The sequence below is a fragment of the Podarcis bocagei genome, assembly GCF_964188305.1.
Source record: "Podarcis bocagei genome assembly, chromosome: 2".
Lineage (NCBI taxonomy): Eukaryota > Metazoa > Chordata > Lepidosauria > Squamata > Lacertidae > Podarcis > Podarcis bocagei.
In genome coordinates this window covers 44716114-44732173 of record NC_138126.1, presented here as the reverse complement: position 1 = coordinate 44732173, position 16060 = coordinate 44716114, and the positions used below count along the sequence as shown (strand labels likewise).

At 41.7% G+C, this 16060-nt stretch overlaps 1 protein-coding gene across 2 annotated transcripts in view; it reads right to left on the bottom strand.

The window, feature by feature from the left end:
- SLC41A3 (solute carrier family 41 member 3) overlaps positions 1 to 15956 on the bottom strand; it is a 47653-nt gene extending 31697 nt beyond the window's left edge. Inside the window, exons 1-2 of one of the 2 annotated variants that reach the window (XM_081184257.1) lie at positions 15560 to 15956; positions 9513 to 9827 (exon numbers count right to left, since the gene is read on the bottom strand). In XM_081184257.1, coding sequence (XP_081040383.1) covers positions 9513 to 9803 — 291 coding nt within the window. In that variant the 5' untranslated portion in view covers positions 9804 to 9827; positions 15560 to 15956. Of the gene's footprint in view, positions 1 to 9512; positions 9828 to 11978; positions 12198 to 15559 lie in introns of those variants that run through there. The other variant, XM_081184258.1, reaches the window with a different exon arrangement.
- Between the last annotated feature and the right edge of the window lie 104 nt (positions 15957 to 16060).

Sequence of the window (16060 nt, the reverse complement as noted above, 5' to 3'; positions counted from 1 at the left end):
TTTGGAAGTCAAACGGACTTCCAGAATGGATTCCGTTCCACTTCTGAGGTATGACTGTACTTAGAAAACAATGAAAAAAATCTTTCTAGTGGAAACAGAATAAAACAATTAGATTAAAACACACACACACACACAGAGGGGGGGGGGAGAGAGATATTCTTTCTCTCAAACCCCAACTCTACAATTCTATGAAATGGTGTGAGAGGCTTATTTAAAACAACTTTTTTAAAAGGGTGGGGGGAAATAGCTCACTGCCACTCATTTACTTTATCAACCCATTTCCCCCATCCTTCATGCTAAATCTTACAACCCTGAGAGTTAAAAGAGCAGGGACTTCTTGTAGCCCATTTCCCACAGAGGTGATGGGGCTCCAAAATGGCGTTCAGTTCGATCTCTGCCATTTCCCACCACCTGCTCTCTCTGCTGCTTTCCCTCTCACACACAGCGATTCCATGGCACAGGGAGCAGTTCCAGTTCCTACTGGGATGCAGTAGCAAGTATGGCCTTCAGTAAGGTTCAACAGTCTTGGGTGAATGAGTTTATTGCTCTCCATCTCCGTCCATTATTAAGCAAGCACCATAAAAAAGCCTACAGGCAACAAATCAATATTCAGAAAGCGCCAGTTAACTCAGGAGACCTGAGAGTGTACAATTTCTTTCTTCCTTTATTACACAGTTAAGGTGTCTCCAGCCAAGAGGAATGCATCTGCCAGCACAGAAATAAATAAGCTTACGTATCTGTGCACACTTGGGAACAGGAGTTTTCTTTTCATTATAAGACTCCCGTATGGTGCCTAGCACCTTGAAACACTCAAGAGATAAACAAGACACCTACACACAACCCAAATAAATAAGAAATGCCATCAAAACCAAAATAACAATCCAAGTCAGCCAGTCAAGGATTAAGTGTTTTCAAACAAAGATAGCTAGTTAACTAGACAAACAGATCTAGATCTTGGTCTCCGATACTCCTTTTTTATATTAATAATTATCTGTTGACCTTGTTAGTTATGCAGAAGGGCACCCAAGTGACTTCAACAACATTTTTTTTTTTTGCAAGTAAATTTTTATTCAGAATTTGTAAAAGAAAAAAGAAAAAAGGACAAACAAATGCAAAAATAAACATTTTAACATAAATTATTCATCCTAATTTCATGCTATACAAAAAGTAAGTGTACAATCATACAAAAAAATAATATAAACATTAGGCTCTACTTAGCCTTTGACTTCCCTTCACCCTTTTGGTAAGTATCAAATAAATCCCGGGTTGCGTAATTAGTTTATTAAAGTTTATAATTATTAGCTGATAAAGTTTTTCTAATACCGCCAGTTCCTCCTATATATCCGTTCCAATATATTTCCAAAATTTACTCCAATTTTTTTGAAATTTCTGGTCGTCTTGGTCTCGTATTCTGCCTGTTAATCTATCTAGCTCGGCATAGTTAATCATTTTGACCTGCCAGTCACTTACGTTAGGTATAGTTTCTGTTTTCCAGTTTTGTGCCAGCATAATTCTTGCGGCTGTGGTGGCATAGAGAAATATTTTTTTATCTTCATTTTTTATTTCCTTACCCATAATTCCCAGCAAAAAGGCCTCAGTTCTTTTGGGGAAAGTATATTTAAAAACTTTTTTAAGTTCATTATAAATTGCTTCCCAAAAAACCTTCACCTTGTTGCATTGCCACCACATATGGTAGAGGTCTCCCTCCACTTCACCACATTTCCAGCATGTCTTATTTTCTGATCTATAGATTTTAGCCAATTTTGCCGGCGTAAGATACCATCTATAGAGCATTTTCCAAACATTTTCTCTCAAACTCGTACAGGCCGTAAATTTAATATCTCTATTCCACAATTTCAACCACTTTTCAAACTCGATGTTATAGCCGAAGTCAATTGCCCATTTAATCATTGCCTCTTTGACTTCCTCGTCTTTTGTATGCCATTCCAGTAATATGTCATATAATTTAGACAATGTTTTGTTTTTACCTTCTATTATTTCTATATTGAATTTTGATTTCTTGTCCTCAAAGCCCATTTTTCTTTTATCTTGCTTTAACATATCATTCACCTGATGATATTGTAGCCAACCAGTGAATTGATCCTTTATTTCCTCATACGGTTTAAGTTTAAGCCCTTGTTCTGATTTTCTTACCAAATCTTCGTAAGTGGCTAACTTCCCTTCCATGTTGGTTTTTTTTATTGTTAAGACCTCTACCGGTGAGATCCACCATGGTGTTTTTCTTTCAAGAAGGTTCTTATTTCTTTCCCAGACCTGATATATTGGTCCCCTGAAAATATGATTTAAGAAAGCCCTGTGGACTTTCACCTTCTCATACCAGAGATATGCGTGCCACCCGTACCAATTATTGAAACCTTCTAATTCCAATAGGTCTCTGTTCTCCAGTTTTATCCAATCTTTTAGCCAAAGTAGGCACGCTGCTTCATAATATAGGCTCAAATCTGGGAGAGCAAAACCTCCTCTTTCCTTTTTATCAGTTAATATTTTCATTTTAATCCTTGGTCTTTTCCCCTGCCAGATGAATTTCATCAGGGTTCTCTGCCATTCTTTACATTGTTTTAAACCTTTAATAACTGGAAGAGTTTGAAATAAAAACAACATCCTCGGCAAAACATTCATTTTAACCACTGCTATCCTCCCTAAAAAGGAAAATTTCATCCTCCCCCATATTTCCAGATCTTTCTTTATTTTTTTCCATGTAACTTCATAATTATCTTTATATAGGTTTATGTTTTTTGCCATGATCCACACTCCCAAATATTTCACTTTTTTCACCACCATGATTTCCACTTTTTGTTCTAGATCTTTCGTTTCTTCCTTAGTTAGATTTTTAACCAGCATTTTAGTTTTATTCTTATTTACCTTAAAACCTGCCACATCTCCAAATTCCTCAATTTTTTGTAGTGCTTCTTTTACACTATCTTGTGGATCTTCCAAAGTCAGAACAATATCGTCGTCAGAACAATATTCTGTTGCCTCCCTCAGTCTCTTATTAAGTACTTCCAAAATTATAATAAATAATAAGGGGGACAGGGGGCAACCTTGTCTGGTCCCTTTATAAATGTTAAAATATTCTGTTGTATTATTATTTATTATTATTTATCACCAGCTTTGCTTTCTGTTCTTTGTATATTGCTTCTATGCCTCTTCTAAATTTTTCGCCAATTCCCATCCTCTCCAAAACCTTCTTTAGGAAGTTCCAGGAAACATTGTCAAATGCCTTTTCGGCGTCTATGAAAACCAGTGCAGCTTTTCTGTCTATTTTCATGTCCAAGTATTCAATAATGTCAATCAAATTCCTTACATTATCCCGTAATTGTCTCCCTGGGAGAAATCCTGTTTGGTCACCATGAATTTTATTAATCAAGACCTTCTTTAATCTTTCCGCCATTATGTCTGCAAATAGCTTATAATCATTATTTAATAATGAGATTGGCCTATAGTTCTTTACTTCCATAGTGTCCACCTCTTTTTTAGGAATCAATGTAACATAGGCTTCCTTCCAGGTATTAGGTATCTTTCCTTCTCTCAATATATTGTTCATAACCTCTCCCAGCACTGGTGATATTTGGTTAATTAATATTTTGTAATATTTGGCCGGAAGGCCGTCCGGTCCCGGCGCCTTCCCAACTTTCATCTTTTTGATAGCCTTTTTTATCTCTTCCTGTGTTATTATCTCATCTAGTGCTGCTCTTTCCTCTTCTACAATTTGTTCCAGATGGTGTTTTTGCAAAAATTGATCTATTTCTTGTTCTGTTTCCTCTCCTCTTTTATACAAATCCTTATAATATCTTTGGAATATTCTTTTTATTTCTTTTGGTTCTTCCATAATCATATCTCCTTCTTTTATTTTACTGATCGTACTCAACTTCTTCCTTTCTCTCAACTGCCACGCTAGATATTTCCCTATCTTATTTGCGGACTCAAAGTTCTTTTGATTCATCCTCTTAGTTTTCCACTCTATCTCTTGGTTAATTATTGTAGCAAATTTAGCTTGTAATATTTTTAAGTTCTGTTTTAAACTCTCTTCACTAGGGTTAACAGTTAATTTTCTTTCATTTTCCATAATCTGTGTTAAAATCTGCTCTTTCTTTTTTTCCTTTTCTTTTCTTAATTGGCTATTTTTCTGAATCAAAAAACCCCTCATGACCGCTTTTCCTGCGTCCCACACCGTCTCTATGGAAGTTTCTCCATTTAAGTTCCACCTAAAGTATTCTTCAATTGTTTCTATAGCCTTATTTACTATCTTTTGATCATTAAATAAATATTCATTCATTCTCCATCTGGCTGTTTTAACCTCTCTACCTTTTAACTCCATGGAAACCGCACTATGATCAGATAAAGTTCGAGGCCAAATTTCAGACTTAATTAAGTTCTGTACCAATTCCCTCGAGACCCAAATACTGTCTATCCTCCCCCAGCTCTGATTCGGATTTGAAAAAAAAGTGAATTGTTTTGCAGTAGGATTTTTAAATCTCCAAGCATCCGTCAATCCCAAATTATTTACCATGTCAAAGAAAGATCGTGGTAATTTACCTTCTTTCCCATCTTGTCTTTTTGTTAATCTATCCGTATTCGGCGTCACCACCCCATTAAAATCTCCCATCAATATCATTTTCTGATCCATCCATTCCGTTAGTATATTATCTAATTCCAAAAAGAAAGCTGATTTTTTCTCATTCGGGGCATATATTCCAACCACAACTATTTTTTCTCCATGAAACACCATCTGCACCACCACTACTCTCCCATGTTCATCTTTGTACAGTAATTGCGGGTCATATTTTTCCTTTATATAAATTACTACCCCTCTTTTCTTAACCTTGTCGGAGGTCACAAAGTCCAATCCCAATCTCTTATTACTTAATACCCTCTTGTGTTTTCCTATTACATGCGTTTCTTGAAGACAAATTAGATCCCAATTCTTTTTCAGCAATACATGCGCAATCTGATTCCTCTTATTTTTATTGTTCAAACCGTTCACATTCCAGCTTATTGTTTTTAAAGCCATCTATTAAACTATTCTAGCTAATTTAACTAGATTAAATAGAAACTACTGTTCCTTGCTTTCCTCCTCTTGTTCTTCCCCTTCTCCTGTTAAGCTCTCCTCTTTTTCTTCTTCTTCACTCCCTTCACCCTCCTCGTCTTTCTGTCGTTCCTCCCTTTCCGCCTCCCCTTCAACTTTTCCCAGGTCCTTCTCGTATCTCCTCGCAAATTTTTGGAGTTCAACACTGGTGCTTAATTTAAACCTTTTTTCCTTAAAGTAGAATGAAATGCCTTCAGGAAACTCCCATCTATACAATATCCCATTCTTCTTCAATTGGTTTGTTAATTTTTTATATGTCTCTCTCCTTCGAAGAAATCTCGAAGGAATTTCTCTAAAGATAATAATTGGGTTTCCTTCAATATATAACCTTTTTATGTGGTTCTGTTGCAGTATTTCATTTCTTATTTCCAAAGTGTTGAACATGACAATTACATCACCTAGCAGCTTTTTCTTTCTGGCTCTGTCTGACTTTGGTCTTATTCGAAAAATATTTCCTAAATGACAGTTTACCTCCTCCTCACTCTTATTTAACCAAGTTGCCAGCTCTTTTATCATTTTAGATCTAATATTCTCATTTGGGGTCTCTGGTACACCCCTCAGTTTCAGGTTGGTTTGATTTTGCCTCATTTGCGTCATAGCCATATTGTCCAACAACTCTTCCTGCACTCTTTCTATCTCTTTAACTTCTACTCTAATTCTATCCACCTCCTTCTTACTAGTTTTCGTATCTTTTTGCACCTTTTTCATTGAATCTTCCAGAACCTTGGTTCTTACTGATAAATCTTTAACCTTTCCTGTCAATTCCCCCACCACTCCCTCCAATTTCTTGTCCAAAGTGTCTTGTACCTCAAGTAATTTTCTCTCAATATATTGTTCATTATTTTTGAATTCTTTCCTTATTTCTGCCATCAGACTACTATAGTCTTTAATTTCTTTACTTTCCTTAGCATCCTCTTGTCTCGATGGCCTCCTTTCCGCTGGCGTTGCCACCCCCTTTTTTGCGCCGTTTGTCATTTTGTAGGCTTGAAAGATCTTAGGGACCACCACACTAATGTCTTTGGGGAGTTATATAAATACAGCAGATTTATAGACAGGTTTATGAAGAAACATAGTCCTGAATGGTCAACCTGCAGCCCTCCGAATGTTGCTGAACTGCAATTTGCTCACAGTTCCCAGGATTCATAACCATGAGACATGTAGCAGGGCCTTTTTGTGGTAGGTCCTTGGATCTGGAATAGTCTCCCCCAGAAGCTGGTCTCTGTCCTAATGTCTTTCAAAAAGGGATGAGGCACAGGATCACAGATAGTCTCTAATGGGTTAATAGGTTACCGGGTCTGGCGTTGGGGTGTAATAGCAGATAGTAGGCGTCAGACTATACACAAAGTTTTACAGTCTTTACCTTTTACAGTCTTTACCCTCTTAGAGGGTGGTATTATAGAAGTCTGGCGTCACCAAAAATTTTCCTTTACTGGAGACTTGGAGGTTCTTCGGGAAGTGTTCCTTATGCTGGTTTAAATTTTCCTGTTTGGCTTTTGGCGCATGTCCCTTTAAATCTCAAATGCATGCAGAGACGTAGTAAATCAAGAACAAATTGAAATGGCAAATAACAGAGCCAAGTTAAGTCCCGAAATGGCTTCCTCCTCCCTTTTTTAAACCCATAGGGAAGTCACTAACATAAAACCAGCATTAAGGTCTGGGGAGGACCCAGGCTTTCTTCCACCCACTTCAAACAAGAAAGTTGATGTTAACGATAACGTCCTCAAAAAGCCTGTCGGTTAAAGCATCAACCAAATGCCCCAGAAACCTCCTTTCCTCCTCTCAAACCCGGTAAAGAGTCTCTCTATCAAAAAAAAACCTCAATATTACCTTGCTTCCAACTCTCTGTACTTTGTACTTTATAAAATGTACTTTGTTACCGAGGATATTCCTTCCCCTCGCTAGCAGTTACTTCTTGCTCTTTCATTCACGTCTGTCAGCTTTTCGCTTTACTCCTTTGTCAATCTTACCGCCAGTAGTGAATTCCTCCTTCTTTTGTCTTTAATTACTTCTCCGCTGGGTACTTCGCCAGTAGTGAATTCCTCCTTCTTTTGTCTTTAATTACTTCTCCGCTGGGTACTTCGTTCAGAATTCCTTTGGCTTTCTTCAAAGCTTTAGAACTATTTCCCAGCTTTTCCTCTGTTGTCGGAGGTCCGCCGCTTTCACTCGGAGCCTGAGGCTTCACAGCATGGAGTCTGGTGCTTCCCCTTCTCGCTGCTGCTCCAGCCGTGTTAAACGCCGGCAACACAGGCGAGCACACGCAGCCTTGCTGGGTATTTTGACCAACAGGATATTCCACCTGTGGTTTAGGGGTTCACGGAGCCTTCGTGACCCCTCTAAGACCCCCACGCTGTTCGAGGCTCCTCAGACGAGTTACCTCTCGCTCCTTCCCGTGGCCGCGGCGTCCCGGAAGTCCGACTTCAACAACATATTTAAGAGCATAAACGTTGGTAAAAATCCAACATGTGGCATTTCTACTGCACTTCTGCTGCACATTGTGGAACAGTCTCCCTCGGGAGGTGGTGGTCTCTCCTTCCTTGGAGGTTTTAAAGCAAAGGTTGGATGGCCATCAGTCATGGATGCTTCAGTTGAGATTCCTGCATTGCAGGGGGCTGGACTAGATGATCCAACTCTACGATTCTATGATTTTAGACTTCCAAAGCACAGCTAAATCAAGAGGACCTTCATAGACGCAATGGCAGAACAGATGTAGAGAACCTTTTTCAGGCATTACCTCAGTGGAAAGCTGTGTGTCCTGGGTTTAGAGCCATGCCACAATGGGGATGAAAACTAGACCCTTTCTTCTCTTCAGGGACATGGCCTGGGGGCCAGATTGTGAGGCCTGGTGAGCTGGATTGGGCCAGAGGATCCCCATTCCCAGTGTCACAATTCTCTTTATTGGATGAGGATAACATGTCCTTCCTTTGAACAGTGAATCTAGATTTTTTATTTGTTTGCACTGTTGCTATTAAAATCCAATAAAAATGAATAAAAATAATTAATACAGTCAAACCTCGGCTACCGAACACCTCCATTTTGGAACATTTTGGCTCCCGGACACTGAAAACCTGGAAGTAAATGCTCAGGTTTCTGAACGTTTTTCAAAAGCTGAACAGTGCCGGAAGCTCCTGCAACCAATCAGAATCTGTGCCAAAAGGGCTTCCGGAACAGATTACGTTCGACAGCTGAGGTTTGACTGTAGTGATTTAACCGTCTTAAAAGGGTACATATTAAAAACAATAATATGGTGTCTGTTTATACAGGGATTCTTAATAGCGTGTGCAGTATGTCCTTTATTACCTAGTACAATAAAATGAGTTCTGGAACACAGTGTCAATTTGAAATAGGTGGGACCTCTAACCTTATGGGACCAGGAGAAATATTAACTTCAGCTCTGTTAAAGTGCTCAGGACATGCAGGAAAGGTTCTCCGCCCCCCCCCCCTTGTCTCAGTGTAATCCTCCTATCTGATAGATAAGGGGCAGCATGACCTGCTGCCTTGCTAGTTAAATAAATCAGGCAGTGAGAGAAAAGCACCCATTAGGAAGTACTTATTCAAATTCTAGTTTTAACTTATGGAAAATACAGAAAACATTAATATAAAATTAAAGCAGAGGGTTGAGTCACCTGTCTATAGTAATAAAAAAAATATCAACACTTGATTTAGTACTTTTAAACCTTTGTTTGTTTAAGACTGTAATCCAGTGTAGACACACCTAATTGATAGCAGTAGGACAAACCTCTGAGTTTAGGACTGTAATTTTTTTCTTGATTTTATTGTTTCATCCTTTTGCAAAACGCTTTGTTGTTGTTTACAATCAAGCAGTGTATAAATTTTTAAAATAATGAAATAAATAAATAAAAGTTTGTGTTTAAGACTATTTATTTCAGACATTATCTACAGCTATTGCACTTAAGACAGTACACAAAGCAAGATTAAAGCAATAAATACGTAACATTAGCAGCTAGCAGAGATAGGAATAGAGAACAGCAGAATCTGTAGATGTTATATACAGAAGCCATCTCTAAACAGCCCTAGACCAGGAAGGGACACAGTGACACAGTGTTCTAATTCTTGAATCAACTAAGGAACTTAGGCACTTAAGAAAAATACCAGTACACCCCTACTCCATGCATATTTACTAAGTTCAACAGACTTGCAGGACTTACATAACCTCCCATTTAAAGTGTTTGCAGAAATTCAGCCTTAGTCTTGAAGGATATACAGGCAAAGGGATTCTGCAATTATGGACAACAAGGTGGGTATGAATTAGCTACCCAAAACAATATGAGATCTTGGGTTTTAACTGCCCTGGGCTGTTGACAGCTAGCAGAGAAACATCACAGATCCTGTCCTCTAGTCACAGAACACAAAGAAGCAAATGCACAGAACTTTCTGTTCTTCCTACCTGAACGTAATCCAAGACCATCCCCGCAAGGACCATGCCCATGCCCGCCATCATGTAGGGCAGGAGCACCTGCAGGCCAATCACGATGGCAGACTCCTCCTGAAGCTTTGCCATTGCCACTTTTGCTTCAGCAGGCTGCTTCTGAGGCAGCAGCAAAGAGCCATCCTCTGTCCCCTGGCTGCCAAGTTTGCTCTCTTTGTGTTTACCCTTGCCCTTTGCTTTGTGCCTGGACCGCTCTCCATTGCGAGTTCTGCCTTCCTTTCTCCGCTGCCGAGTTTCTTCACCTTTCATGTTGGCTCTTCCAGTTCAGGAGTCCTTTCAGGCAAGGGTGAGATGGAGACCGGACCAGAGAGAAAAAGGAACGAGAGAGAAAGAGACAAAGGCAATAAGAGGGAGCCATTCCACGATGCCTTTGAGAAGAAGAGTCAGTTGGCACTCTTTCATTTCTCCGTGTATCCAAAGGAAGGCAACACATTTCACCAAATTCACCCAACTTTGTGCACAGGTGGCCTTTAGAGAATGGACTCAGGGTACATAATGTAGCTCTCTCAGTCTGCTCATTGGCTGGATGGCACACTGCCTGAATGGGAGACCTGGAAGCTGCACAGAACTCCCCCCCACCAAGGAAGCATATAAGTGTACTAATTAAATAAAATGCATAGCCTGCAGATATCCAGGAACCCTGGTTTGTAAGCTGATCTCTAAACCAGTTCCATAACTGGCTAACACCAGAGAAACGAGCACGTCTGTGAGAATCAATCCACGTGCTGCCCCTTGGGTGCGAAACACCTACTTATCAACCAGGTGCAATTCACTTACAGAACTATCCTAATCCGCAATCCATGGTGCTAGTGTGGGTTAGGATTTGGCAGAGATGTCCCTCCAATGGGCTCTGCTGCTGTGGAGGCACCTGCTGAAAGCACAGCGCCTGCTACTAGCAGTAGTGGTCTCACCAGCGGCAGCTAGTGTAAGGCCCCCAAATGATGCATTTCAGGAGTGGAGGGCAGGGATGGGCCCACTGGATCCAAAGCTGGTCCGGTTCCTAGAAAAGGGCCCAATCCATGGAGCTGGCACAGCAAAGCAGATGCAAAAACATGTTGCTCCATATGCTTTCTCTCCATTAGGATAGCTCCTCTATTTATCTAAGGGCATTCGTTTATGGTTTAAGGAGACAGCTTTGATAACATTTCTCCCAGTAGCTGGCTACTCTGGTCCAGTCACAGTTCCTTGCTGTTTTTCCTCTCTTCCATATAGCCACCTTATCTTCACTTCCTCCTGCCCAGAGCATTAGAGAAAACCCAGTTGTTGGCTATGGCAGCTCCTGGTCTCCACACTCTCCTGGTATTAATGCCAGAAGTGAGAAATCAAAGGAGGGGCATCACAGGAGGGGTGCAACCCTTACCTAGTGGCATGTCATACTCAGTCCAATTAAAGGGCCACCGACAGTTTTTTGTTGGCTTGCTTGCTGACATGCCCATGAAAACTTATGGGGATGGTACACATACGGCATTTTTGCAATATTATTTCTACACTTAAGTTCTCAGTGGGACTCTTGAGAACTGGGGGGGATCCATTAAGCACAATTGTTTGAAAAGGCTGATGGTTTCTCCTTCAGTTGGTTTATACCCAATGTTTTAATTTCCCTGGGCTGTTTTGGAATCTGTATTATTGTTTAAGTTTCTGGTGTTAACATTTTGATCTTAACGGGAACTGCTGCTGTGACCCATTAGCCAAATTGAGTTTCTTTTTGAAAGCTGTTGTTGTTTAGTCGTTTAGTCGTGTCCGACTCTTCGTGACCCCATGGACCAGAGCACGCCAGGCACTCCTGTCCTCCACTGCCTCCCTTTGAAAGCTAGGTGTGGAATAAATTTTCAAAGCAAACAAATTCCTGTGGAACGTAAGCGTTCTGAAGTACAGGATGTACCTTACCTTACAGAATCTCTGACAACCCTAATAAATAAAGCACTCTGGTGTTATTTCTGCTGCTGGACACACCAACGGGGGTGCTTTTGTGACCAAAACCAAGTAACATTAATGCCATTCCTGCACCTTCAACTGACAGTGGTGGACCCCAGATGAGCCAGAAGCCAATGCTGAACTCTGCCCTGGGCGCAAGAGCGTCACAGATCCACATCTATCATGTTAATACAGTAGGACTTTCCTCTTCTGGAGCAAGTCGCTAGCGACCAGCCTCAGTTTCCCCAGAGACAAAAAGCTTGGATCACAGAAAACACTAGATTATAATGCCTTGGGGGCGAGGGAACACCACTCCAAATCCTACGATCTGGTAAACATTTGTTTCCCCGAGACAAACGGATGTCAACTCACTCACTACGATTTTATTTTTTATTTAAGGGTGTGTGTGTGTTGAAAAGATGCGAGAATGCAAAGGTCTATAACGCAACGCTCCCTCCGCCGCCCCTCCATATAAGGCGCGGAGAGTCACGCCCCTCGCCAGCAACTTACCGGCGGCCGCCTTTGTCCTTCCCCGCTGGAGTCTATCGCCCCCTGGGACCCGACTGGGGCATCGCGCGCATCGGGAGCGCATGCGAAGCAGGGCGCGCCGCTCCACCCTCACCTGGAGTGGGCCCAGGGCTTCCTAGCGCGCGGCCCCGGGCATCGCTCGCTCCGCTGGGAGGCAGCAGTTGGCAGCGGAGCTTTGGCCAGGCGGCTCCGCGGCGGAAAAGGAAGCGGCCCGCGGAAGGGGGAAGCGGAAAGCCCGCGCAGCGAAGGCGAGGGGCGGGCCTGCTCGGAGGGGCGCGCGGCCACGGGCGGAGAGTGCCGCCCCTTCAGCACATTCCGCCTCTGGACTCTCGCCCTGGGCTGAAGCCGCCAGCCGTGGTTGCCAACGCACCTCTGCTTGCAACGCAGCGGGTTTTATATGCTGGTGTGTTTTACAAGAGAGAGGGGGTGTCGGTTTCCAGGGTTGTCTGGGGAGGCTTATTTCGGGGGGGGGGGTCGGGTTAAGTGCTTGGAGCACTCTGCACATGCTCAAGGGGACGTTACTGCAGGGCAGAGAGGCTCTGAGAACGCCAGCGTCCAGCTGGGGAACGACAAGTAGAAATGGTGGGCGCTGCCAGTCAATGGACATGTAAAAAAAGGTAAAGGACCCCTGGATGGTTAAGTCCAATCAAAGGCGACTATGGGGTGCGGTGCTCATCTCTGCTTTGCCAGCATTTGTCCACAGACAGCTTTCTGGGGTCATGTGGCCAGCATGACTAAACTGCTTCTGGCGCAACAGAACACCGTGACGGAAGCCAGAGTTCAGGCAAATGCCGTTTACCTTCCCGCCGCAGCAGTACCTATCTATCTACTTGAACAGGTGTGCTTTCGAACTGCTAGGTTGGCAGGAGCTAAGACAGAGCAACAGGAGCTCACCCCGTCACGGGGATTCGAACCGCTGACCTGATCGGCAAGCCCAAGAGGTTCAGTGGTTTAGACCACAGCACCACCTGTTGTGACTTGTAGTAGGGGGATTACGTGTTTCAGCATTGATGCTGAGAAAATAGGTTATTTGTGCCCTGCAACGGCCTTCTTAATATGAGCTTGCACCCACCTCAGAGCTATTGAAAGGAGTGTCTTTTACCAGTTTCATCTGGTGCCACTGCTACAGCTGTATCTGGACAGCCTGACCACTCTAGTCCATGCATTGCTAGCCTTAAGACTGGATCACTGGAATGCGTTCTGTGCAGGGCTGTCCTTGGGCCCTGTCTATTTGCACTAGCTAGTGCAGAATGCAGCCACTAAACTGCCAATAGGGGCAGATTAGCAACAGCGAGTGACATCTTTCCTATCCTACCAGACCATGCTGTGGAATGCTTGTCCAGCAGAGATTCAGGCATCCTCGCTGCTATCTTCCAGGTCTCTCTTGGATATATTTTAATGCCAACAGGCCTTTTCAAGAAGTGATAGTCATTTTAAATAATTATGTTGCATTGTTTTATGGTTTATGGTGCTTTATTGCCCCTGCTTTCCCCCTGTACACCACCTTAATCATTTATCTGAGGTGCTGTTCTACAAATGCATCTTTATAAAGCAAAATAAATAAATGAGATTTGCGTAGAAATTTCCCCAAATGATTTGCCTTTGCTCACGGAACACCACCTCAGATGTTTACAGGTACTTCTGGGCAAATCCATGGTATTTGTGTGTTTCAGCTAAATTGAATAGCACACAGTTGGGAGCTACATTTACAATACATTGAGATTTTGAAATACTGGTTGGTAGCCCACACAGAACGATCTGCCAGATACAAGATTTAGTGCTCACATAGCAAATGTATGTTCTGCAAAGGAAAATTAAATATATATTTTTTAAAATCCTGACAGCAGCATTGGCTTGTGGTTTGTTTTTGCTGAAATAATATACAGATTTTTGAAACAATAACCTTTCCTGTTTTTCTTTTCCTTTCTTTTGTCCATTTATTTCCTAATGCCTTTGGCTTAAAAGTTGTAGGGGAGTGGGATTTGCAAATAAATTCTGTACTGTGAACCTCATGGGCTTAATAAGCAGGAGAGTAATGGATGTAAAAGTCTGAAACAGTGAAAAATGGTCTCTTCTGCATCATTAACATTGTGTTCCATATGTGCTAGCACAAGGTTTAAACTCAAGGCTTCTTTATTAAAAAGAAAGAAAAGAAAGGAAATGTACCAAGAGGAAAGTCTGAAAGGATAGGTGGATTTATTTATTTTTTTAAAAAGTATTTGACCACACACTTGATTCCCACTTCATTAATAACGTGTGCTGTCCTGTAACTTTTGTTTTTAATGAGCCATTATAGATACTAGGTATTGCCTGGTGGCCCATTTATTTTCTACAGCAGTTTGTGTGTGTCCTGCTTTCTCTGTTGCTTTTAATTAATTGTAGTTCTTCCCTTCCAAGACAGAGAGTCAGCAAACATTGTCACCCCAGCATCATAGAATCAACTTTTTTGCTGCTGTTTTATTTCATAGAATTTAAAACACACAAACGCTTATTAAAGATGACACAGCAAAAAAGCAGGCCAATTCCTAAGTTCAAAGGAGCATTTGGGAAATAGCCCTAAGTGCCCCACTCTGCATTGGAGCCCAGCAGTCATGAGTAGCTACAAGCCACCATTTTTATTTCCCACGGTGCCCTGGGAAATTTAAAATGGCAGCTCATAGCCTAGCTGTCTGCCACCTGGCATAAAATGCTCAAGAGCAGCATCAATGTTGTGCAGCCCTTGTGGGATTCTGAGGCTTTGGCAGCTGCCCAAGGATACTGAATGCTATGAGCCTGTGACCCATCTGACTAAATGCAGTCCACCAGTCATGTATAGCAGATTATAAAAGGAACTTTAACAAACTTTTGCTGCCTGCTCGGGATAGCAAGAATCAGAGGAAGAGATTGCTGTAGGTGGCCAAGGAACTGACAGGAAAATATAACTCTATGCTGTATTGGAAGGACATGCAATTCTGTGTCTAACTCCTCAGTAAGGCAGACCAACTACACCAAGAATTACTATAATTGTACTTTATCAGCTTTGTGCATTTTCCCCCTTCCGGTGAGAGTATTGTATTTAATAGTAATGTTGGTTGTTACTGTAATCCTAGTATGGCATGTATTGGAAGCATGTTAAAAAGATGAGACAATATTTCATAAATTACAATTGTGCTACCTAGAAAGTATTCTCAAAAACATTTTGATCTATTTGGCCCTAGAATATGGTCTAAATAGGATCTATGTAATAGCTATTTCAAAACCCCGAATTCTAAACCCTGTTGCATTTGTACACAAGGAAGACCTTTTGCAGTAGTCTGAGTGAATGGGAAGTTGTATTTAGAACCAGTAAACGCATGCATCACAAGAAAGGGAAATGATTGATCTATCCGATACTAACTCATTTGTATCTCCTTCGATTAGAAGGAAGTGCATATACTTATCCCCTTATTATTGCCTGTTTGGCATTAAAATTAGTAATCACAACAGTTAAGAAAAAGGAACATTCTGTCAGCCATTCTCATGTTAAATTGATTGGAACCATGCTGTTTATGTTCTTTAAAGTTTTCAGGATTTAGAACCCTTACCTCCAGGTCACAGCTGGAACAACTGCCTGTTCCACAGAAGCTAAGTTCAGGAAATAAGGTGGTTAGACAAGAAGCTTCTTAATTCCAGAAACGGTGCTTCACATGGTCCTGTAAGGCTAAGGCTTCAACTCCACAGCTACAAAAGAGTTGCAAGATTTTGCAAGTGGCAGTAACTGAACCCTGCAGCTGCTGTGTCCCAGAGCTGTGCATCGTTTCAGGGTGTCGTTTTGAAACCAGCCAGGCTTAAATTTCAGCTCGCTTTGCAAAATTTCAGTGTGTCTTTGCATCTTCACAAGTGGTGCTCCCTGCTGCGTGATCTGCGGCAAGGAAAGCTTTAGTTTTCCATCAGAGGAATCGCTGGACCACAGTGGTTGTGTGTTGCTCCACCTTGCTTACGTGAGTTATTATGAGAGCAAGCTTAGATGGAAGAGAGGAACGTGTTGGCTTTGTTAAAAATAGTGGCCTCGCCAAGATGCTTTTAGACTTGTTATGACTTACGCT